The sequence below is a fragment of the Schistocerca nitens genome, chromosome 3 (genome assembly GCF_023898315.1).
Source record: "Schistocerca nitens isolate TAMUIC-IGC-003100 chromosome 3, iqSchNite1.1, whole genome shotgun sequence".
NCBI lineage: Eukaryota > Metazoa > Arthropoda > Insecta > Orthoptera > Acrididae > Schistocerca > Schistocerca nitens.
The window spans coordinates 573,477,130-573,503,015 of record NC_064616.1 but is presented as its reverse complement, the minus strand read 5'-3'; the positions used below and the strand labels follow the sequence as shown (position 1 = coordinate 573,503,015).

Genomic DNA, 25,886 nt, shown 5'->3' with positions numbered 1-25,886 from the left:
ACGGAGGAGATAGAGAAGATCGAAAGAAGAGCGGCGCGTTTCGTCACAGGGTTATTTGGTAACCGTGATAGCGTTACGGAGATGTTTAATAAACTCAAGTGGCAGACTCTGCAAGAGAGGCGCTCTGCATCGCGGTGTAGCTTGCTCGCCAGGTTTCAAGAGGGTGCGTTTCTGGATGAGGTATCGAATATATTGCTTCCCCCTACTTATACCTCCCGAGGAGATCACGAATGTAAAATTAGAGAGATTCGAGCGCGCACGGAGGCTTTCAGACAGTCGTTCTTCCCGCGAACCATACGCGACTGGAACAGAAAGGGAGGTAATGACAGTGGCACGTAAAGTGCCCTCCGCCACACACCGTTGGGTGGCTTGCGGAGTATAGATGTAGATGTAGATTTCACACTCTCTCTTCGAAGGTGGATATGGATGTTATCTTTTTCCAAAAAAGTATACTGCGTTTCTATAGTAAGTGCTCTGCTTTCGTTTAATATTCTAAGTGTTACAGTTGCACTACTAAGTAGCTCTGTGTTTCACACTACGTGCATAGAGTGTCACTGTGAGAATCACAGCATTCTCAACAGGTAGCATAGTGTTCAAGAATATAATTAAAAGCTAATAAGTTCAGCCAGAAGTCTACCTCAATACCTGAAATAAGATTTTGTTTTAATTGCTGCAGTCCTGCTCCGTTATCACTAGCGTTCTTAATGTAATGATGAAGATTTTAAATTTAAAGGGACTCAACTTCGTTGTTATTAATCCCCCGATCCTGTTTTGACGTCCGAACAAACAGATAAGAACTCTTTTTTGTCCCCCTTTTTGTTTAAGAATAATAAAACATGATAGTTTTGTCCTAGGTACATGAAGGAGTAACTAGCCTACTAAAATTCAACTATCCAAAATGCGCAAAAGTTTAAATGGCAACCTACTATTTGTAGTTAGATCTTACGTTCAGAGATAGATAAACAGTTTTTGGTTGTCCATGGCAGGTTGAGATGTGATGCCTCGTGACTAAATGGGCGGGTATAGACCCACGCTCCCATCCACGACCCCCCCCCCCCCCCTCCTCATACTAAGCAGACATTTAACGTAGTTAGCTGTTGAATCTTGTTGCAGTATCTACCTCCTTTGCAGGACGTGTAGCAGATGGCTTGTAACTGTTTCACAATGCGCCAAAATCTCTGATAGGTGGTGTCCTAGGTAAATCTGACTTCGCAGATTTTGTGGAGTCGCACTATCTTCGAGGATGTGACGAACCTTTAATATTTCTCCATAGAAGCACCGCGGCGGTTGTTTTTGTCGCAGTAGAAATTTGTAAGTTATTTTGACATTTCCAATTCTGAGACGGCATAAGGCAATGCCTTCCCTTCTTGAGCTTAGTAGCGAAGTCTGCCAGTTCTTGGTTTGATGATCAGTAGTTTATTGGAGTGTGTACTGCAGCGTAGGGCAAACGGAAGTGACCAGGAGACCAGAGTTACAGGGTACAAAGAAACACAGCAGAGGAAAGGAAATACAGTCCTAACCTGACTATAGTAGATGCGGAAAGTAACCACCATTCATCTCTTGGCACGTATGGGCCCTCGTCAGCAAGTTGCTGGAAGGCGGATCGAAGCTGGACTGCTGGAATTGCTGCAATTTCATCCGAAATGTTGCACTGCGGTTCTTGAAGTCTGTGAGAGTTTTTGCGATACACCTTAGACTTGAGGGCTCCCTACACAAAGTAATCGCACACTGGCAGATCAGGTGACCTGGGTGGCCAGCTAGGGCCGCGACCAGACTGTCCTCCTCCAACAACTCTGTCAGGCGTGAAGATTGTGTAAATGTGCTCTAAGGTTCGGCCGACTGTATGGGCACTTGTTCCATTATGTTGGAAGTCAATATAAGTCCTTGCCTCCTCCGTTAATGTTGCCACAAATGGTTTCTAAATGTTGGCAGTGTAACGCGACGAAGTCAGCAGGTGACGAAAGAAAATGGGACCAATAATGCGGTGTGCAGACACTGCACACCAAAACCCAACCTTCTCTTCATGCACTAGTGTTCTGCAGAAGTTATGCGGATTCTCCGCTACCCAGAACCTGTGATTCTGAGAGTTAACATAACCACTCGGGTGAAACCAGGCTTCACCACAGACATAAATAGATCCATGTCCAAGCCATTCATTGTTATCTCAGCGAACAGCGACTCACAAAACTGTAGGCGCTAAGGAGCATCTGTTGATTTTAATGCATGAACAACGGGCAACGGTAGGGATGCACGTGCAGGTCCAGGTGGAGTATTCGTCCACGTGATCGACGTGTTATGCCGGTATCTTAGGACACGTATCGGGTTGATTTGGTAGGACTCTGAAGCATTTTCTGGTGTAGTGCAGCAACATTTTCTGACGTGTGGGCACGTTTTGGAATGTATTGTGACTTGTTCTAAAAAGATTGCCTGACGCAATTTTCGGACTAAGCGCTGCATGGCAATCTTTACTGGCACTTTGACACCATAAAATCTCAGCTAAGAACTGACCACATCGTTTCCACGATCTTGTTGCCACGTAGCTTTCTACAACGAATACCCACTGCTCCACTGTGTGTAGCATCATCCCCTTTGCAGTGTTTCACTCACACTGACACAGCCCGCACTACGCGCTCTGAACCGGCGTACGCGTGGTGTGCGCGTCACGGGATATCATACGCATACATTCTCGTCCAATCTATCCATTCGTCCGGACCACTTTTACTTGCCCCCACCCTGTATCTTGGCATTTGTCTTCCCATTTCTTCACAATGTGGCGTCGAACGTGTGTCCTTAAGTCAGCACTTGGAACATCTAGTTCGAGTATTTCCATTCCCTTTGCTTCTCTGGCTAGCTTGTCAGCCAGCTCACTACCTGGAATGCTCAAGCGACTTTGTTTAGAGAAAAACCGTGGATATCCCTGTATTGTGGAAGACATACAGTTGGTCATGTATGGCAGAAACCAATTGATGTTTCGGATAGCATTTGTCTATTGTTTGCAAATCACTCAGGAGTCGCTGCGTATAATGAAATTCTGTCGCGGTAAAGTCATTATGGTTTAAAATGCTCTATGGGTTTCTACTAACTCTGCAATATAAATACTGCATTCTTTTGGCAGACAACGTTGTTCTCGATCTGGTTGTGTAGGTATGCATAATCGATTCTTGGATGACTGAATAAATTGCACACTGTAGGTCTCCTGCTGTATCCTTTGGGAGGTTCCTGCTGGCTCTTTAAGACGGATTCAAGAGGGGTGGCGACATCGCTTGCACATAATTTTTCGTTTTGGTTGTATGTTCTTGGTTTATAGAGGGTGATAGATCTGGTTTTGGAAAAGTTGAGGTAGGTGAGGTGCTAGCCGCAACTTTGGCATAATTGGTCGTCATGTCGATTGTGTGCGTGCTTTCATATTTTTTCCTTGCCTGAAGATATGACAGACAGTCCACTGTTTGATATTCTTGTATTTTCTTTTCTTTTTTAAATATCGGGCTCAAAAATGGCTCTTAGCACTATGCGACTTAACTTCTGAGGTCATCAGTCGCCTAGAACTTAGAACTAATTAAACCTAACTAACCTAAGGACATCACACACATCCACGCCCGAGGCAGGATTCGAACCTGCGACCGTAGCGGTCGCTCGGCTCCAGACTGCAGCGCCTAGAACCGCACGGCCACTCCGGCCGGCTAAATACCGGGCAAACTGATGAACGTGGGGAATGGTGTTTCACACAGTTTACATAGGAAGGCGGTTGTTCGCAAGAATGACCTTCATGAAACGATCTCCCACAGTTTCCTCATTTTGGGTGCTGCGGAATGACAAGAGTCCTAAACGTAAGCATCGAAAACATTGCATGGACGGTGGGACGTAAGGTTTCACGTCACATGTGCACACCGTAGCTTCAACTTTTTCCGGAAGCACATGTCCTTCAAAAGCTAAGATAGAAGCGTCCGTATCTACTCAGTTATCTTTTGGTTTTTGTACCCGTAGGACAAAATTTACGTATCGCCGTGTTAGATTAGCCCGTACAGTAAGTTCTCTGTAGGAGAATTAGTCACTGGTCTGTCACCCACTCTTCCACAAGTCTCAAATGCTTCAGATTGCACAGCAGAGGAGGCTTTAATCAATACACACACATTTCAGATTTATCTTCTATTTGTTCTACGAAAAATAATGGATTCGTTGCTGTAAAAGTAACCCCTTTTGTCCTAGTATATCATAGTATACAACAGGTGTTCAAAACTTGTCTCGTTACCAGTCTCCTGGCTTATCCCTCTTCAGAAATGGTTCAAATGGCTCTAAGCACTATGATACTTAACATCTGAGGTCATCAGCCCCCTAGAACTTAGAACTACTTAAACCTAACTAGCCTAAGGACATCACACACATCCATGCCCCAGGCATGATTCGAACCTGCGATCGTCGCAGCAGCACGGCTCCGGTCTGAAGCGCCTCTTCCCATGGTATAGTCCGGGTAGAGAAACCTGTTAGATTGTAACTGTCAGCATTGAAATATCGCTACCTATCTGTCCAAACAGCCAGACCTGTATGGTCATTGCGATGATTTAATTTGATAAGTTTCATGAGCTAAACTTCCGTCCTGATGCCACCTACGCCGATCAAGAGCTTTTCCCATGGGTGCCATCCAGCCGCACCACAAAACGGCCGGTGCCGGGAGTCTCGATGCCCTAAGAAGATGGCATCTACTCCTTGGCATGAGTAGGGGGTTAGTATCTTAGAAAACAGAAGTGTAATCCCTGTGTTGTCAGGGGACTTTACCGAAAGGGTACATACCCCACCATGCTACTTAGACTACCGTGTTGCCTTTTTATCGCATACATGGGGCTAAGCAGTTACTGTGAGCAGAGGATCTTCAGCGCTGTAGGCAGTAGGCGCTGTTTAAGAGGCTCTACTCAGTCGGTCCACATTACAAAAAAGTTCTTGAAAATGTCAAACCCAAAGAGGAACCAAAAATTACTTCAGCCGAAAAGTGATGTAAAGTAAACAGATGACAGTGTAAACGAAGAAAGTAGAACCTAGAGATAAATCCGGTCCAACATCGAAGACTGCCACACCACAGGGTGAAGAGTAAGAGAAGTAAGAATAGCCGGAAATCAGAGATTGCGGCACAAAAAAGGAAGTAGGTGCTGCAATAGCTTGGAGCTCCATGCTCGCCACGCACGTACTTACGAAAGATTCCCCTGGAAGTGGGAGGTGGGGGTAAGGCGGGGGAGGGCCTATCATTTAATCTGCAATTTTTAGGAATAGCACGATCATCATTTAAAACCTCGTCATAATGAGGTCCTCAAGAATTGTCAACCAACAATTTTAAGAAACCATCTCTGTACTCAGATGTGCTCAATTGGGGAATATCTGAGTGAACTATATGAAGTTCTTATGGCATGGAAATAACGAAACATAACTGTGTACTTCGCTGTTATCCAGCATAAATCAATCGAGCCGAACGGTTACACTCCCAAGAAAAAACATTCACCTTCAGCCTTCAGAAACGTATTTGCATAAAACCTTTCTCTTTTGGGTATCTGGTTTGAAAATACCGCAAAAATGAAGTTCATTTGCTTAGCTTTCTTTTCTGGAACGTATTTAGCCTATGTACAAAGCATCTGTAGTCTCTCAATAATAAGCGACCGCATAAATTTTACATTATTTGTGCGTTTTAAAATCGCAATTTGTTCTTTTAAGCCTGATAGACATAAAAAGTGCACGGATATAATAATCATGTTAATATTTTAGAACGGCCACTCATTTTCTTTTTTTAAAAAAAATCACATGTGAGTTTGCGGAAGTTTCCGGGTGAGCAGTGGCTTACCAATTCTACGTTTCGCATACCGTTTTGAGGACTTCGCGAATCATCAACTTCGGGCATTGAAATCGAAACAGTGATGATCGTTAACAGCATCTGAAGATGACGATTATGGTAGGTGTCGAAATATTGTGCAAAACATGATAACGACGAACCGGTTGGATAACAGGAACGCCGTCTTATCAATAGCGCCACGAAAGCCTACAAGAAAAACTACCAGTTGAATGACTGTAATTAGGCAGCCGTATACTATATCGGTTTTGCGAGTTATGAATTTATCATTGGATCATCTTTCCTCGTTAAACCTTTGTGGGTCTTCTGTAACTGATCAACATTAATGAATCTTTGCTTTTATTCCTTAGTGTTAATTATTTTACTGGCAGCTAATTGCTAATTTTTTAACGTGTCGACGTACTTCACTAATTGTATAAATGTATTCGCCTATTTAAAATGATTTTTCAGGCCATTTATTATTCCTCATACACAAATAGCCCCGCTGAGACGCTGACAGATTTAAGTTCAGAAGTTTTTTTAAATATTAATTCTTTGACTGGTTCTTGATGATTTGGATCTATAGAAATCCTCTATAATGTGAGAACACTCTTCCACCTTCTTGATTTTCTTATTGTTTCGCATTTGTTTCGTCTTATATCAAACTCACTAATTTCGATGATACTATTTACTGAATAGAAAGATGTGCAATCCAGATAGAGCACTGTTCAAAAAATGGCTCTGAGCACTATGAGACTTAACATCGGAGGTCATCAGTCCCCTAGAACTTAGAACTACTTAAACCTAACTAACCTAAGGACATCACACACATCCATTCCCGAGGCAGGATTCGAACCTGCGACCGTAGGAGGTCGCGCGGTTCCAGACTCAAGCGCCTAGAACCGCTCGGCCACACCGGCCGGCAGAGCATTGTTATTTCTTACCAACACCACTGTTCTCAGTACGACGAACATTTTTCTCGTTCTCTCACTACTGCCTATTGTGCATTTACTAACACACTCAGTGAAATAATTCTGTGATTTAATACACTGAATTGATATTCGCGAGAGCAGAATGGAAATCGCTCTTAGGCTTCCTGATTTCTGTTTTCCATCGTTCTCCTATAATAACTTCAAGTAACTGACATTATGTCTCTGTGAGACCTCGAGGTCACAGCAGCATAAAAAATGCTTTTAGAGTCTTCGATAAAATGTTTCAAGTTTGTTGAATTTAGCCAGGTACAGATGGGAACTTGACTCAAATTCATTTGTAACGCCCGCGTGGGTACTACGTACTAGCTAGGGGGCCGCAGCTAGTGCTCTGATTCATGTGATAGACTTTGCTGTTGTTCCATAATTTTAATCGAAGTTATAATCACGTTGTCCATAGGGAAAGAACTGATGTTTTTGCAAGAATTTCCTCGGGGAAAAGAGCATCTTACACACATCACTCAATACGATTTTATAATATTCTATGGTAACGTAAATAACTCTTTCGTCCTGAGGCTCTCTCATAGCTCATAGTTTCTGTGGAATTAGTAATTTGTTTCTTGAGGGGAAGGGGGAATGGGGGAGATAACATCCACATATCTGAATATCATCTGTACCTGAAAGTTATATTCTTCTAGAATATTTTTCGAGTGTATCTAAGGAATCTTGGAATCACTTGTTTACACTATGAGATTTACTTTATGTAATGAAAAGGTGCCCAACTTTATCTAGCTCTGAAAACCTTGAAGATAAACCGATCACTTCAAGTGGCGTGCTTTTCACGCTCTAAGGATACTCCGTGTATCCCAAGGGTTCCGAATGCGTAGAGCTACACTATTTAGCGTACAAACCAATGACCTATGAGACAATCTCCAATTTTTACTCAATAAGCTCCGCATAATTCATAATAATACTAAAAAAATGCTATGTGAACTTGACACTAGTATCATTTTCCGTATTCGTGTTAGGCGTACATCCACAGATTGTGCGTGGAAAAAGTGTTTTGCCCTCTCAAAACCTGTATATGCTCTAATTTACCTTAATTTGCTTCTATAGTACATGCATAATACGTTAGTATACCTGCGAATAAGCTGCGCATATAACCGTTTGAGGAAACAGATTCACGGTATTACAGAAAAGCACTTCAAGGATTCAGGACACCTGCCTTCTACACTGACGGAAAAAAAGAACCGCAACACCAAGGAGCTGTGCGACATAAACGAAAGTTAGTAGGCGTGTTTCTACATCTGAAAGATGTATATTCAAATTTCGCGCCAGTCATAAGGAATGGCGCTAGTAGCGCCACTACAAGGACCCAAATCAAGTTTGCTTTAAATACACGTTGTAACAGTCGTGAGCGTTAGTTACCTTTGAGACTGGACGTGGTGAGTTGATGAAAGTGAAGAATGCCTTTAAGACGACAAAGACGCCATTATCAACATCTGAGTTTTGAGTGAGGTCGTGTAACAGGGCTGCGAGAAGCTTAATGTTCCTTCCGCGATACTGCAGAAAGACTTGGCAGTAATGTAGCCACTGAACATGATTTCTGGCAGCGGTGGTCAAGAGAATATTATATGGGCGCAAGAAGCTCTGTCTCCGGACGGCCACATGGCCAGACGCCCTGTGTGTGCATTCCATTAACCCCAAACCACCTCAGTTTACGACTTCAGTGGTGTTTGACAAGAGCTAGTAGGAGGACAGGGTGGAGGTCTGTTATGTTTTCTGATGAAAGTTGGTTCTGCCTCTGTGCCAGTGATGGCCGTGTAGGTAGGAAACGCCAGTTGAGGGCCTCCAACCAACCTTTTTGCATGCTGGACACACTGTACCTACCCCTGGAGTTATGGTATGGGGTGCGATTTCGTATCATAGCGGGAGCACTCTCGTGGTTATCCCAAGCACCATGACTGCAAATCTGCACATCAATCTAGTGATCGAACTATTGGGCTGCCGTTCATGAACATCACTCCTGTGGGTGTTTTCCAACTGGATAACGCTCATCCACATACGTCTGTTATAACCCAACATGCTCTACAGAGTGTCGACATGTTGCCTTGGTCTGTTCTATCACCAGATATGTCTCCAGTCGAGAGCATATGGGACATCATCGATAGAACACTCCAATGTCATTCACAAATTGCATTAACCGTTCCTCTATTGACCAACCTAGTGCAACAGGCATGGAACTCTATCCCACAAACTGACATCCGACGCCTGTAAAACACAATACATGCTTGTTGCATACTTGCATTCAACATTCTGACGGTTACAGCGGTTACTAATGTACCAACATTTCACATTCGCAGTGGCTTTTCTCCCGCTTACATTAACCTTTGATCGTGCAACGTTAATCACTTACATATGTTACTTAGAGTATTGAAATTTCAGGAATAAATTTTTCTAAGTTAATTATTTTTTAGTGTTGCAATTTTTTCCCCATCAGTGTAGTTGAGCCGGCAAGCTACATGATTAAAACGTCTTGCACATGTGGACAGTAAATAATTGGAGATGGCAGAATTCCTGCCAGAAAATACTGCTTACAGGAAGGAGTACGTCCAGAAAACTTGGCAGTAGCTTGCCGTGTCACGCCGTATAAAGGTACAGTACACATCTGAAACGGTGGCACAGCAGCCGAGAATTCCAACGGCAGGCAGCTAGTACCTGGGCGCGGCTTCCAGGCCGGTGCTACAGCTGTAGCTTTCACTTCGGCGACGCCTCATTCTGATCAGATATACTTACGAGAGTCGCTGGCATGCACAGTGGGCAAACAATGACAAGAGGGTCAGCTTCGGTATGTTATCTCATAAATAATTCTAAAGAGAAACATCCCTGGAAGCCAGGTTCCCTGCACACGCGGAAACACCGGACGGAACATCTTTCGAGCTTGGGGATTCGCGAGAAGCATTTCCGCTGACGACAGCGGCAGAGCCTTTTTGCTGTGAAGGCGGCCGAGCGCACAGAATGCAAAAGCACGGCGCTCCGCGGCCGGCAGTACCCAAGGCAGGCCCCAGACTCGGCCAAGGTGAATGGGTTCACTCGCTCGGCGCGCCCGCCAACCTGCACGCACTTTCTGGGAACCCCGGCATTCTGCGGCTGCGCCGGTAAACACACATCCACTGTCCTCACACGATTCATTAATCCATCGCGGCAAAACACGTTCAAATGTAACGTACCGCTCCCAACAACACAGAGATTACAATTACTGGAAAACGATTACCTTATAAATGCATCCAGCAAATCCAAACGAATTAAAATAAGGTGCCACATTAGCGATGAAAGTGGAAAACGCGATGATAAAATACGACTAATTCGAGTATCTCAAGAAATGACTGAGTAATTCGAGCTTATACCGTGGCTTGCCGCAGCCACGCTTGCAGCTCACCCTTCTTTAATTGAACGGATCGGCGTGCCAGGTGGAGGGGGGGGTGGGATGTAGTGGCGTACGATGGACCTTCCACCACACGCTACGAGGTGGCTTGAAGATTACAAACGTAGACTCCTACAAGAAACGCTCACAGCTTACAGTCAGCCTCCAAAAACTGAAAAAGCATGCTAAGGTTAGTGGACAAGGAGAACAGAAGACAAACTGCGCATACGATATGTGATTTACTAAACACGAGTTAAGTTTTAGCAACTGATGTCTTAAACTCCTCCGTTAAAATCTCCTGACTGCTCCAATGAAGTTTTGTTATAACAATTACCCGCAAAATACAGTTTCACAAAGAAAAAACTTTATTTTGTCTTGTGATGCCTAGTACGCAAACTTAAGGCGTGCCGTAGACTTTCTTCGTAACTATGGCAGAGAAACTGCGGACGAGCCGATTTTCCCCAGGAGTAACTGCCAACGGGCTCGCTCTTCCAAGGACACGTCGTGCAAGCTAAGTTAGCGCACACCCACCCACCAGCGCCTCTCTCTGTTTCTCTTTTAGCCTCGTATCGCCTGGCTTCAGACCACGTTAGTATTAAAACTAAAATTGGATGCGAAAGAAATCAAAATCACGGAATGAATGCCGATAAATAAGACAGACGAAACCAACATTTAAATGACGGATAAGGCTAAACCACACATACATAGTTTCTCCTTTCCTTGTGAAACCAGCGCTCAACGTTATTACAGTACACAACTTTGTAACAAGGGCGGGCTAAAGCCGTTGAAATTCATGGTAAATTGGACGTGAATAAAACCCCGAACAACTGTTAATTGAAGACTTATTCATACGACCGCTTTCCCTGCGTCAAAGCATCATCTTCAGGAAGGACAGCATCCTTGCAAGATATATAATTAAAAAATTAAGGACTCCCAATAAAAGTAAACCTAAATGTAAAGTACTTACAGCAATGTCACATAGATTAGCGCACGAAGACGCTCCCAAAGTTTGTAGTCACACGATTCAACCATATGAAGAGGAGAAGTAGTCAGCAAATAACTGGCAGAGCAATACGAAGAATGCCGGCCGAAGTGGCTGTGCGGTTAAAGGCGCTGCAGTCCGGAACCGCAAGACCGCTACGGTCGCAGGTTCGAATCCTGCCTCGGGCATGGATGTTTGTGATGTCCTTAGGTTAGTTAGGTTTAGCTAGTTCTAAGTTCTAGGGGACTAATGACCTCAGCAGTTGAGTCCCATAGTGCTCAGAGCCATCCATCCAATACGAAAAATAGTGCAGGGGATGAGGCACTACAGCAGAAAGAACCGTAGTTAATGTAATAAATATGATTAAAATGTAATGCAACACGCATAAAATAAGATACACCAGTAGAGCGTCTGTGTAAGAAACGTAATCCACTAACCCCATTACTACAAAGATAAAAACCTCCAGAAGGAAAACGTTATGCAAGACTAAAAATCGGGACGTAAGAAGTTAATTTGGCTATTGGGCCTACATATGCATCTATTCTCAGACAGACGTTCTATGACAGTATCTTACTTTACGCTTCTTGTAATACTTTTAATCATATTTATTACATTAACCATGGTTCTTTTTGCTATAGTGCCTCATTCCTTGCACTATTCGCCCCAATGCTCTGCCGGTTATTTGTTGACTACTTCCATTCTTCATGGGGGTGGATTCTGTGACTACGAACGATGGGGACGTCTCCGTGTGCTAATCTATGTCACACTACTGTAGGTACTTTCTATTTAGGTTTGTTATTATTGGCTGTCCTTAATTTTTTAAGTATATATAGATTACAAGGATGGTTTCCTTTCTTTGTAGTATCATTTGGAGATGCTGTTTTAACGCAGCGAAACCGGTCGTGTGAATAAATCAGTTTGCGGTTTTATTCAAGTTCAATTTACTGTGATAATGCTATCCATGCGCTGGTTAAAATAACAGGAATAATCTTTCATAAGCGCTACTTTCATGACTTGCGTGCAGCGCACCGTCTGGGCAACAACTGCGCCTGTGATGGGTGTGGCGCTGCCCTACGTTCAGTAATTGTTATGTCGGACCTTAATTCGATACAGAGCCACTTACGACATCCAGAACAACCTGACACCTCCTCGGGATAGATGTAAATAAATTATGAATAGAGATCAACGGATTTTGATACCATTCTTCTCTCACTAATTGCTCTAGTACTCGAGTGGCGTGCTGGAGAAGGTCAACGGTTCAAAAATGGCGCTGAGCACTATGGGACTCAACATCTCAGGTCATCAGTCCCCTAGAACTTAGAACTACTTAAACCTAACTAACCTAAGGACATCACACACATCCATGCCCGAGGCAGGATTCGAACCTGCGACCGTAGCGGTCGCGCTGTTCCAGACTGAAGGGCCTAGAACCGCTCGGCCACCAGCAGCAGGCAGAAGGGTAAGGTACCCATAATAGTTTCTGATTCCACATTACCATGACGCCATATTAAAATGTGGCGAACATAAAAGCCAGGAAAGATGTATTGTTTATTTTTCGTGCTTATCACACCTGTTGACATTCTCAACTTCGTAAACGGGGTATTCAGCACCTTTTGAAATGTAATTTCCTGCTGGAGACAATACCTGCGCCTTTTAATGAAAATTATCACCTACAACGTTGTAATAGACGTTACTACGAAGAGTTATTTCTTCTCTGTGTAGCGATAGAACCGTCTCAAAACCATCATATGCGCACCTTAAAAGCCGAAAGAAGATAATCTGATTTTATGCTTCTCTTTAATCGTAAACACGTCCTGCAGTAGAGGACAGTGAAAACATCACATGTTTTTATTTGGATTTTATGCTCCTTGCCCCAATGAAATCACCTTTTCCCTGCCAAGTACTTTACGTGAGGTTGAGCAATGCGCAGCTGTACCACAATTTTTTTTTTATTAGAGATCCCAATAGGCTGTATCCGTTGGTCCAGTGTCTGTAGACGCGCACATGGTTCAAAGTTCACTTTCTTGGCTGTGATATTGTTATAAGAACTAACGATCCTTTTTAATAGTTTCCTGTCTGTTTCGCTGAGCCTAATTACGAAGGTATTCATTTCCTTTGTTACAAGGCCTTGTAGGTCTGCAATGTACTTACTACACTGTAACCAATCCTATGCGGGAATTGCTAACAGCCCTCAAAAAGTGCTACAAATCACACGCTCCCTCATGGTACCTTGCACTTTCGGAACCTGTCTAACAATGAACTAGCAATAACGCAGTGAGCGACGTGTTTATTAAACATGTTGTCAACGTCTGAGGAAGGAGTAACGAAGTCTAAATCGCTTAACACTGAGTCTTTATCACCCGAGCGTTAAGCTATTGTTTGAATGCTTAATAACATCGTTTTGCAAGGGACTTCTGGAACAATCAGGCCAATTGTCTCACAAAGAAAAGTCTGTCTGTTATTTGCAGATTCATTGGCTAATTAGCAAAGGCTAAATGGGTTGCAGACGGGAAGTCAGGACGGAAATTATGCTTGACGTAAGCCGGTCATGGCCCGTGCAGCAACGCGGCTGACTCAACGGGCGTGTGATGAGCCGCCCAGTGTTCGGTTACAGCCAGCGCAGATTCTGATTCGCACTACTCCCACACAAACTACACCTACATAAATTACAATTTGTGTCAGCTGTTTCCAACTAAAAGTTTTATTTCAACCTACGTTCATTTCGATGCACTTCTTCCCAGCAGGGTTTCAGACTGATGTTGAAAGAATACGATATACGCGTTTCCCAACGGGTGATACAGTGATGTGCAAAGCCAGTGATTTCAGGAGAAAGACGAGACGAAGATGTGTTTAGACTCTACATAAAATAAATCCAGAATATGTAGTTGGACCTAATTTGTTACTTAAAATTACACTTTCGAAGACAAACAAAATACGTAATACTGAACATATACGTTTCATTCCTTCCAGTGTCATTTAATACTTTGTTACAGTACTAAAAATTGTCACATTTGCATAGAAAAGTAGCTGGTAGCATAGAATTATAAAAGGGCCATGATGATTAGAATCCTTTACAGTGGTAAAGTTCTTCGGCCATGGGGTTAACGGTTAAACATCACAAACCACCAATACGTTTCTAACGACATAACGTTACATTATTTTTGTGAGTTGAGGATTGAAATAGCAAAAAAATAAATTAAATAAAAAATGCGACTTTGAAATGAAGTTAGAAACTGTATCCGATGATACAATATACAATGAGCGTTAGTACTGAAACAGTTGCAGGCAAACGTCATCCATATCACACGGTTCATATCTGGTACGGGGCGCGATGTTTAGAACCGTATACATGATTACGACATATGCTAATTTTTAATGGAATTGCAAAGACACTAAAATAAGTAGTTTTATATACGGAGGTCGTTCGAAATCTCTAACATGCCTAGGACAGCGAGTGCTGTACAAATTAAAAAGGAAGCAAATTACTGCTAAGCCTCGCTTGATGACATCATTAGACTATGTACACAAGCGCGGATAGGATAAGGACGAGGAACAAAATCGGACATGTCCTTTTCAAGGACACTATCCCAGCATTCATTTTAATTATGGAAACCGCAGAAACTTTAATCTGTGTGATCGAGCAGGGACTGGACCCTTCCCCTCCCGAATGAGTTTAGTGCCTTAACGACTGTGTCCTCTTGCTCGGTAATGTGCCAATAGATCTTCAAAGTTTGGTGGTGACTGACGGTATATTTTTTGCCAAATGTTACTTTAGCCACGATGTTTTCTCGAATGCAGTACTAGCGATGATACACACTATTTTTATGTACGTGTAAGTGTGTGAGTATATAGATTTATCTACTATAAACTAAATAGTTTACAGCACAATAGATAAAACGATATACATAGACTTACACGTAACTTCAAAACTGCAGGTACATTTTTCTTTTAGTTCGTCGATCTTTATACTCTTGCGCTGACACACATATTTCTTCGACAGGATATTTTTTGGTGTGAACTGCTTACCACAAGAAGAGTTAGGCATTGGTCCTTAGTGGCTAGGATACGGTAAGTACCTAAATCGTATCCCTGATATTTGGGAATCTGTGTAAGATTATAAATTAGTTTTACCGTGTCCATTAGACTTCTGAAACGAATATTTCAATGAATTTGTGTTGCAAGTTTGCAGAATACCCTTAGAGAAATGTCAAAAATCAGATTAAAATAACTTTGTACTCTCCGTCACACACAGGCTGTTTTGTTTATGGTGACACCACGCTTCCATTGTCATGGAAAGTCAGTCACTTATTAGTCAATTTTTTGGTGGATTTGTATCATGATGCTACCGCCACGAATAAGATACGTTACTCCCGAAAACTCGCTTTATCTCCCCTTGTATTCCCCCCTACTCCCTCCTACAGAAAGATAATTATATACCTCCGAGTACTAATTTGTTCGTGATTCGCAGAAGTAAAAATGTTTGCAGGTTGTATTAGAATAGGTTGGCCTCATTTTTGAAGCTCCTACTGACTGCTTTTTAGGGTTTTCTTAAATACACTCCAGGTGAATGATCAAATGGTGCCCTAAGAAAAGCCATGAGCGGTATCTTTCTATATCCTTCTAAAATTAATTCACAGCACTGTTTCGAAAGACGCTGCTGTAGACAGTATTTTCAAGCAAAACTCATTCGTTAGAAAGTTTGAAAACCTTTTTTTCCGTCTGTGGGCAGTTCTGATGCTCCCATACCCCAAAACTTTCATTTCCTCTGCTTGACTGTAACGAATGCTGTTTAAACAACATATATTTACTGTTCAACGATTAGAAAAGCTGTTAATATATGCATATTAGTAGCTGATACAGCAAAAAAGCATACTACACCATTCGAAATATTTTTGGACCATCACTAACTCGAGGTGTAAGACAAGGTTTCAGAATGCAATTGGCGAAGTCTTTAACCGTATACCGCCGATGAAGACGATACATAACAGCATGTATAGTAGATAGGAAGCGCCTGCAAGCTGCACTGCAGTGGCGAAAAAGGACAGGAGAAGAGTGCGTAATAAACGAGCAAATATTATCTAATATGAAGTAATACGAGGTCAACAACGTCCATCCCTGCAACTGTAAAAGTGCAAGGCCACACTAACAGTTTCAGCTGGTTAACTGTAAGCCGAACACTATGAACAGTGGTTGAAATACTGAAAGACAAATTTGCTACCACTAGGGTGAACTTTCCCCAACGAATCTCTCACGACCGTTGTCCTTATCTCTTTGTGGGCGTTGTCCCTGAACGCCTGAAGTCGATAGCACAGAACGACTAAAGGCTGCAACAACGAATAGCATATTTCGAATCTCTCTGAGCGCATTATTTTCTTTTTCATACTCTACAGAGAAAGTGAGTTCAATTTCATTACAACCTCAAAGCAGATTGAGCTGTCGATCTCAGACAACTCTCTCGATCTCAAGATAAAACAGATACCAGGATCACGTGAAATTACATCAAGCTGGTAGCATGCAACTTATCTGCCGCAAGCGAGATTAGACACTTCTGAGCGACACGAGATAGGAACTAGGAGTCCTTCGAGCGAAAGTACCACGGTTGTCCCACATAAATCGAGGGAAGGCGTAGTCACAAGATGAAACGGCAATAAATTTTACTTTTCTGCAATGTGACCTTTTTCAGGCAAGCTCAATGCGGCGCACCACTAGAGATAACTGCGCCATTGTAACCGTCCGATAAATTACGTCAACATTAAACAATAAGGCGCAAAAGTCGCAGTTCAGGAGAGGACTGCTGGAGTCAAAAATTACGTGCTTGCGAATAGTATCACACTTTGTACCAGCCTCGCATCATATCTTCGTTCAACAAGAATGGGTGATATCATCTGGGAGACGACATGCACCGTGACACGTAGTGACTAGAGCATTAAGAACTTACAAGGCACAGGCATGGAAGCAGCGCGAATGACTGCCTCCTGCTCCTCCCTGTAGCTGGAGACCCGCCTCGTCCTCGGTAAGGTGTCCATCGCTGCGCTCCCGCAGCCACCAGCAGACTGCACGCTGCCCACTTAGCGAGTGACACCGGAGAGGCGCTTGCTTACTAAGGCCTATCTTATCTACTGATAAGCAATGAGGTACGTTTCACACGTACGCCGAGCGGCAGACCGAACCCGTACATAGCCGTCGCTGGCACAGTCGCGACCGTGCCAGCCGCGGCAGCACTTGCGGAGTGTGGGCCGTAGCAATCCGCTGCCGGTCCAGCCTTACATAAGGCTCGACAAACTCCGGAACGCCTCGGCTATGTTGACTCCCCTTTCGGCAGCGCCAGAGCTGCCGTCACAAATTGCTTTTCAACTATTCCTGAATGAGTAACGTGGAGCCGGGAAAGCCTCTCTCATACCCGTATCAGTCAGAAAAACTGACTCGGAAAGCGGGCACATAGTGCTCGAAGAACACGACGTCGAATTTGTGTACTGACGTATTTATACTATTGCAACTATGTACCAATGCTCTGCCGAATTATTCGGTAAGGGAGATAGAGTATTAACTGAAATAAAACGAAAACTGTAATGACAACTTCGTACCTAGAAATGTGTTTTCGGAAAGGATTCTTCCTTCAAGCAACTATGTAATTTTTCGTCCATACACGTTTCTGTGAAGTTTCACCATCGTCAGTGGGTTCATTTTGTTTCCTGTTGAATAACGTGGAAAAATTTGCATGGAAATATACACAGTTATGGAATTACGGTCATTATATCCTTAACACTTTGTCGTAACATATACCTTAACAGTACATACTGATGTTTACGTATCTATCGTCTGCAGTACAGCTTGTACTTTCAACATTTTGTCATTTGCAACCAATGAGGAATTCTCTGCTGTACATTAGTTGAACTGAACGAAAATGTACTGCGGACAGACGGATACCTAAATATCAACATGTGCTATTAAGGTATATACTTTGTTACAATGTTATTAGTGTGATGACCGTACTCGCAAAACTGTATATTTCATCATGCAAATGTTTACCTGTCATTCGGCAGTAAATAAAATTAACCCACTGACGATGGTGAAATTCTAGTGACTCGTGTATTGGCGAAATTAGGCGGACTTTCTTCTATTTTAAATCTGAGACTACATTAGAAACAAACACATCTGATGTGCGTCATCGCGGTCTGTAAAAACCAAATCATGTCACAACTGCAATCCTAAATGAAAAACACAAACAAGCCCACCTAGTACTTATGACAAGATCATCGAAACGCGTAATAGAAGTAAATAAAAAGTGACTCGCGTAGCAAATAGTTGTTATTGCGCATTAACAACTCGCGGTTTTACGAATGGTTTCAAGAGAAACAACGTCGGATGCGGCTATAAAAGTTGCAAGTTATTTAGAAGAGGCAATTGCTATCTTGAGATGCATACCGTAGTCCGTTTTGCTGCTAATGTCTCACGTGAGTGCTGCTGTTTTAATAGGGTCAGGCACTTGAAGAAACTACAAAAATGCTGGAATTCAGTTAAGGTGAAGCAAGGTTTAGATGCCTATACGGTCGTCCTAATGTTGGCTCCTCGAGATTCCCGGAAGTCGTCGCATGCGAATTTCGGAATTATTCCTTGAACAAGATCACGGTCGCTTCCTACCAATTCTGACCCATCTAGTCTCTAATTATATAACTTCGTCTGAAAGGTAAGTGCAACCTCCTCCCGCTGCACAAATTCAACCCACAATACGTATCTGAAGATTATGGACGATTGCCTCGTTGAGTTATTGTGCTACTTTCACTTACATCTGATTAGATCCTAGAGAACAATTCTGGAAAGTAATCTGTCGGCTAACATACTTTTGTGGTGTGAGACTTAACGCGATCTTAAAAGAAGCTGTTTACTGGCGTTACACGAAATAATCTTATCTCTGAACTTTGATCTCGATAAAATGACTGTTGCAACCGAAGTATGGTATGCGCCACAATCTCGTCAGCCCATACCTCGCCTTAGCAAATCCACTCATTCAGCTCGAAATGCTAAAAAAAACTCATAAATGACAATTATTTTACAACCACTAAAATAAACTTCTTGGGTTTGTTTGTTTATTCATGTGGCTAGTTTCGAGAAATTTAATTTCTTTATCAAATGTTACCATCAGCAAAACTCTCTAAACCGGACATGTGAATAAATAAACAAAAACTGTCCAAACGTTGGCTGTGGAAGGATTAATTCAATCTGTTCCTAAGCTGCTTCAGCCCCAGAGTCTACAAAACGCAATAAAAATGAAGAGTTCCTAACAATTTTTAACTCTTCTGACTTGAATGGAAGCTGGCTCCTTTACTAACAATGCACAAGGCTTGACTACTTTCCGACAAAAATTTATATATTCCATAGAGGAATGCTCGTCATGAAGGAAAAGAGGGTGATGTTACTGCTATCTCTCCAGTCAAAATTTGAAGGAAAATGAATTTCAGATCATATGAGATGCTGTTTTCATCTGACATTTCATCATTATTAGTGTCCCTGAGTTTAGAGCGCGCTGTTACTACGCAACCGCGTACAGAATTAATGAATAGCCGCTCTGGTTGCTAATACGTTATCTACTTTATTCCTCGGCCGGTTACGGCTTTATATTGAACCCATTTACTGGTGGATCTGAAAACTGTGCTGTGGTGATGCAACGTCAAATGATCTGATTTTCAGATCCGCTAGAAAATGACTTAAATACAAAAGCCTAGAAGGGTCGAGAACTAAATTATAGAACGTATTAGCAACTGGAGCGGCTATTCACTAATTTATAAACATTAATATAGTTAATATTTTTGTACGGAATAGTACAACACACGAACCACACGGCGTGGCTATTTCAATGGAAGCTCTTCTGAACTTTCAGTTCAACTTTTTTGAAATCAGCGTAATCTCATGTCCATTAAGCCTTGCCCAATCACAGGAAAGAGAGATATTTTGCTTTATACACTGAAACAACAATATATCAAATTATTAAGAATTTTTATAGATTATGGAGACGTAGTTTTAATTGCCCAGAACCTCCAAATTGTCATATAATCGAGCAACACGCACAAGCTAAGCCTCCCAACTAAGTTCTCAAACCCACAAATTGTCACCCTTACTTTTAGCCAGAGTAATGTTTGTCTATTGCCCCAATAGCTGTAAAATTGTACATGCCAAGAGGAAGAACTGACAAAAGTTGAACATTTGTTAAAAATGAATGTGGAAATATGAATTCGCCTACTCGCCAAGTGCGTGCGGAAGTTCTCTTCAATAAAGACCTACGAATTCGAGTTCCAGATCAATCAGCAATCCACAATCGCTTTGTAGAACTATTAGAGCTACTTGTCGCATACCACACAACGTACTTACGAGAAGTGCTAAGCAAGGGACCCACGCTAGGAACGCTACAGAGAAATGCTTCGACAGTGGTCCAAAAGCTGTGGCCGCCTAATAACTGCCGCTGTCTCACTTTTCCTTAAACAAATCTCGCTTTTTTAATTATAAGTAGCTGCTGTTCACGGGTAGAGGTAATGTAAGGGAACAGTTAAGTAGTCGCTCAGGGTACTGAGTAGAAAACACTAATAAACCTCGACAGAAGAGCAACAGAGAAGACAACGAGAGAAGGGTGAAGGGTTCCAAGACGGAAACCAACCAAGACAGTAGAGTGAACCTATATGTAATAAATTATTCGGGACTCTTAAAACTTTCACGTTGTTGAACTGAACTGTGTTTACAACGTGTGCGTGCATTCCTTTTTTTACAATTTCTGAACCTTCATGTCATAAATAAAATACAATGCTTTCTTTTTCATCAAGAGTAGCGAAGGACAACCACCAACTCGAAGTGCACGGAGGCTAATAAATCACAAGTAGACGACAAGTATCTCCCAACGGAAATAATAAAAATAGTTAAATGTCGGTTTATCTTATTTTTATGAGCAGCAGACAGAATAAGTCTTCTGTCTAACTCTGTTAGCTGGATACCGTTTCACCTTCGGAGTTAGCTTTTTTTTCCATTCCTACTGAAAACAAAGTACGCGTCAATAAATACTGAACCGTTCCGAGTCTTAACAGTTTCCTCTTGACGACAAATATCATGACAGGACAACCACGTACGTGATTCAATAGTATCATTCAAGCGTTATCCCCACCACTTATTTGTGTTCTGTACAGTACCTGCATCACAAAGATATTTGGATCCCAGCACTGAGGGACCGACGAGTAGGAGCGACATTTTGATGACATTGCCTTTCATCACCATACCCAACTGCTCGCAAGGAGGGAAAACACTACAATGACTGTATTTTATTATATACAGTTTTATAGTAACAAACATGTAACAAATACAGACTTAGTTCACAGAAACTTCGCCGGATGATGGAAGTGAATGTCATCTAAAAAAAAAAAAAAAAAAAAAAGCGACAGCACTTCGCCAGACTCACTCGGCTACAAGCCCGAGAACATATTAGTTCAACTTCCTGTGAGAGCCTATGAGAAATTCCCATCCCGTGATCGTGGCAAATTACTTATTTGGGAACTAGAGAAGTCGACAGAAAACTCTCATAATACATGAAATGCGAAAAAGTAGTTAAGAGTAGTCTTAGTTCCAAGTAAATAGCTCCATGAACATTACGATATTGACACACATTAATAATTAACATTTCTTCGTGAGCGTCCCGTTACAGTACTTTTACATTAAATCAGATAATGGTCTAACACACCTTTGGTCGTTATGATTTCCGTCCAAAGCGTTTCAAAATTACAACTCCATCCACAAGGACTGCAATCTGGTTTAATCGTTCCTCTCAAAGTGAAAAACTGAAAGATTAAAACGGGGCTGTGGTCCTTGATAACTGAGCCGCCAAACTTGTCGGACTGCGTCAGGTAAATATTTCGAAGAATTACGAAAGGTGGTTGTTAAATCTCTTTTACAGAAAGAAAACATTACAGTAATAAGGGTAGTTTATTATCACACACTATTTTATCGGAATATGTAACTAGCAATACAGATTTAGTGCACATATCTCTTTTGTTTTATTGCGAAACTTCTACACTTTTCTACATTCACGTTCTCCAATAATCCTCTGTTCTCGTATGACACAGTGCTTCATTTACTAGATCCGCATACGGGAGGACCGGAGTTAAAGTCCCGTGCGGCTATCCAAATTTACATTTTCTGGGGTTTCCCTACTTTGATTACTGAGGCAAATATCAGTGTGAATCCTTTGAAAGGGATACGATCGCCTAACTATCCCACCCTGGTCCATTCGCAGCTTAAACTCGTCATCGATAGAACATTGTATCCTAGTGTTCCTTCCTCTTTGCTGATAAAATAGGCTGTGGCTAATAGAGTCCTAGGACGATGGTACTTACTCTCCTCTTCGAACTACGTCTCCCATGCGAAGATAATGAAGAATTGAGTTAATATACGACGCTAATCTTGTCACATGTCATCTCTTAATGTTCACTTATTTTCTGAAACATGGTAGTTATGAAGTGCATTAAAGGACATTTAGAACATTTTCAAATAACGCATGTTAAGTTACTCATTTAGAAACGTAGAATTAAGATGTCGTAAGTAAAAATGTCCTCATTATCCGTCTATTATACTAAATAAGTACGAAAATAATCTGCGATAGTTCTTTGTGAAATGCTGAAGCTTGAGTCTCATCAATCAAACCGAGTGAAGCGGCACAGTGGTTAAATAGACAGGACTCGTATTTGGGAAAAGTGTGGTTAAAATCCTTGTTCGGTCACTGTGATTTAAATGTTATTTTGTTCATAAGAACGTCACTTGCAAAAATTACTTTTCGGAAAGTTTTACTTTTTTTGTCACGACTTTCATTAGTACAAATGTAAAGGCATATAACTCATTCACTTTATATGTTATCTACTGTAGTTCATTAGCACTTTTTTCTTTATTATTAAAGTAATTCACACGACACATGAAGTGGCGCTAACTACGCAAATGCATTCTTATGCAGTGTAGGGGTGGACGACGTGCTGGTAACGAATATAATTCTGTAGTCAAACAAGTGTAGCCATCTGAAGATGGGAATGATGGTCCGAAATCGGTCATGGCATTAAAATAAAATCTGATTTAGGTTTCCCGTGGTTTCAGTAACTGAAGGTGAATGCCGGGATGATTCCTTCTTTATGACCGGCCCCATCCTTGTCCAACAAGAGCTTATGCACTGCTCGCAATGACTTCGACAACGCGAAGACGTTAGATAGTAATTGGCTCTGAGCACTATGGGACTTAACATCTATGGTCATCAGTCCCCTAGAACTTAGAACTACTTAAACCTAACTAACCTAAGGACATCACACAACACCCAGCCATCACGAGGCAGAGAAAATCCCTGACCCCGCCGGGAATCGAACCCGGGAACCCGGGCGTGGGAAGCGAGAACGCTACCGCACGACCACGAGATGCGGGCTAGATAGTAATTGCCAATAGTCATATCTAAATTATGTTTTGTTTCTGTGATTAATTAACTCGGAAAGTTAATAGTCTACCACAAAACAGGATTGGACTGCCGACTGGTAATGGTTCCCTTAGAATCACGGATTACTACCAAATTCGGACGCCTCAAAAGGTAAACCTGAAGCTTCTTAATGATTGGGTCTACAGTGAAATATATGTCTTGAAAGGACATAGTAAGTGAGGTTCCAATATCACTGCTTAAAACATTCATTGGTTATAACGATAGCTGTTTCGGAAGATTTCCATTTTCAATTGAGTCTATTTTGACCTGACGTATATACAGTACAACATGTGGTGTGACTTTATCTGGTAACAGTTCTTGTTATATTTCAGGTCAAATTCTAAACTATCGATATGTAAATATAAAGGTAAATGCAAATAAATGTAAATGTAAATATAAATATAATATGTCAATATGTAAATACATAGCATCTATGGTGTGGACGGTAAAAAGAAATTTACAGGAAATATCTACAATATTATACAAAAATATTACGCCACACGGTATAAAACAGCACAAGATCAACGTGAAATCGATATTTTAGAATTTCACGTGAAATACGAGGGCTATTCCGAAAGTAAGGTCCGATCGGTCACGAAATGGAAACGACTATGAAAATCCGATAAATCTTTGCACAGATGTGTTGGGTAGTGTCTCTAGTATAACCCCAGTTAGCATCACGTCGCTCTTCTCATTTCTGAGCTCGCAGTGAGTGCGTAAAGATGTGTAGAAAATAGTGTCTGCCGCCAAGTACGGGGGCCTGGTGAGAAATTTCCCCTGAAGCTATGCAGCTAACATTACATAACTGTCGTGCTGTTTCGTCTTCAAGACAATTCTCAGCCGCATTCTGCAGGGGCAATGAAGATGCTCCTGCATCGTTTTCAAATGGAAATGTGAGATTACCCACAATACAGCCCGTAATTGTCTCCCTCTGAGTTTCAGCTCAGGTCACATGAACCGCTGGTTATGAAGACAACATTTCGGCACAAGACAACGAGCCGTAGGCCAGCGTAGAGAATTGGCGGAGAGCACTGGCGGCTGCCTTCTATAGCGAGGGTATGGGAAAGTTGGTACAACGCTACGATACACGTCTAAGTCGGGTCGGCGACTATGGAGATAAGTAGCTGCAAGGTGTATCTAACTGTTGCAAATAAAACATTTTTGATTTTTACCGTGGTTTCCATTTCGCGACCTATCGGACCTTACTTTCGGAATAGCCCTCGTATAACGAGACTAGTTACCAGATACAGTCATACCAAATGTTAAATATACGTCAGGACAACGTACACGTACTTGAAAATGGAAAGCTTCCGAAACAGCTATCGTTATAATCAACAAACATTTTCAGTAGTGATAATGTGTACATAATTTAGTGTACATGTCTCTTTTGTTTTATTGCGAAACTTCTACACGTTTCACCATAGTGCCCAGAGCCATTTCTACACTTTTCTACATTCACGTTTTGCAATTCCTGTGTTCTCGTATGACGCAGTCCTTTATTTAGTAGATCCGCATACGCATACAACGTAACTATTCTAAGAAAAAGGAAAGGTCTTAATTTTGAATGAAAGGTGGAAATACTGGCAAAAGTTCGGTATATTCTGAAGTCAAGAATTAGACGTTCATTGCGAAGTCCATGCTAATCCTAAGACAATCATGCATAAATCCTTTCATTTACGTTAGCAAGTTTATGGTAACGTACACAAAATCCTGCACCGGCAAATTTTCGCAATTACGGGCGGCTATAGAGGCAGCCTGGCTCAATATTCCTGTAGGCGACTTCCAAAGACTTGTTGAGTCCATGCGATGTCGAGGTATTACGCCAGGGAAAAGAAGGTCCGACATGATAATAGGACGTATCCCATGACTTTCGTCACCTCAGTGTATAAATATTTCTAAAAGGGAGTTACTTCATTCTACAACAAGAAAAAAAAATTATACCAATAAACTCGAGGGCTGTTGAAACAACGACTGGATGGACAACAAATTAAATATACAGAAGAGTGGGCTGAGTGCTTTTGGTAAACTAAACCAGTGGTACTTTAAGCAATATAGTTCTTTCTGGAATATCATGACACGAGAAGGTACCGAGATAACGCCCAAAATGAAAGTGGGTACGCAACATTAGCAAACATGCATGTGCAACGTGGATGCATATAGCTGAAGAACGTAATGCACGCATTAATCCAGGTGACGTCTTTAAACAGCAGTTGATGCCGAATGAGACGATAATGAATGAATGATGATTAATGCGCTCT

General features: G+C 41.9%; 1 protein-coding gene across 1 annotated transcript in view; it reads right to left on the bottom strand.

Moving 5' to 3' along the window:
• Window positions 1-17,185, bottom strand: part of LOC126248484 (spectrin beta chain, non-erythrocytic 1) — a 294,125-nt gene extending 276,940 nt beyond the window's left edge. Inside the window, exon 1 of the mRNA XM_049949503.1 lies at window positions 17,083-17,185. Coding sequence (XP_049805460.1) covers window positions 17,083-17,170 — 88 coding nt within the window. The 5' untranslated portion in view covers window positions 17,171-17,185. The remainder of the gene's footprint in view (window positions 1-17,082) is intronic.
• Between the last annotated feature and the right edge of the window lie 8,701 nt (window positions 17,186-25,886).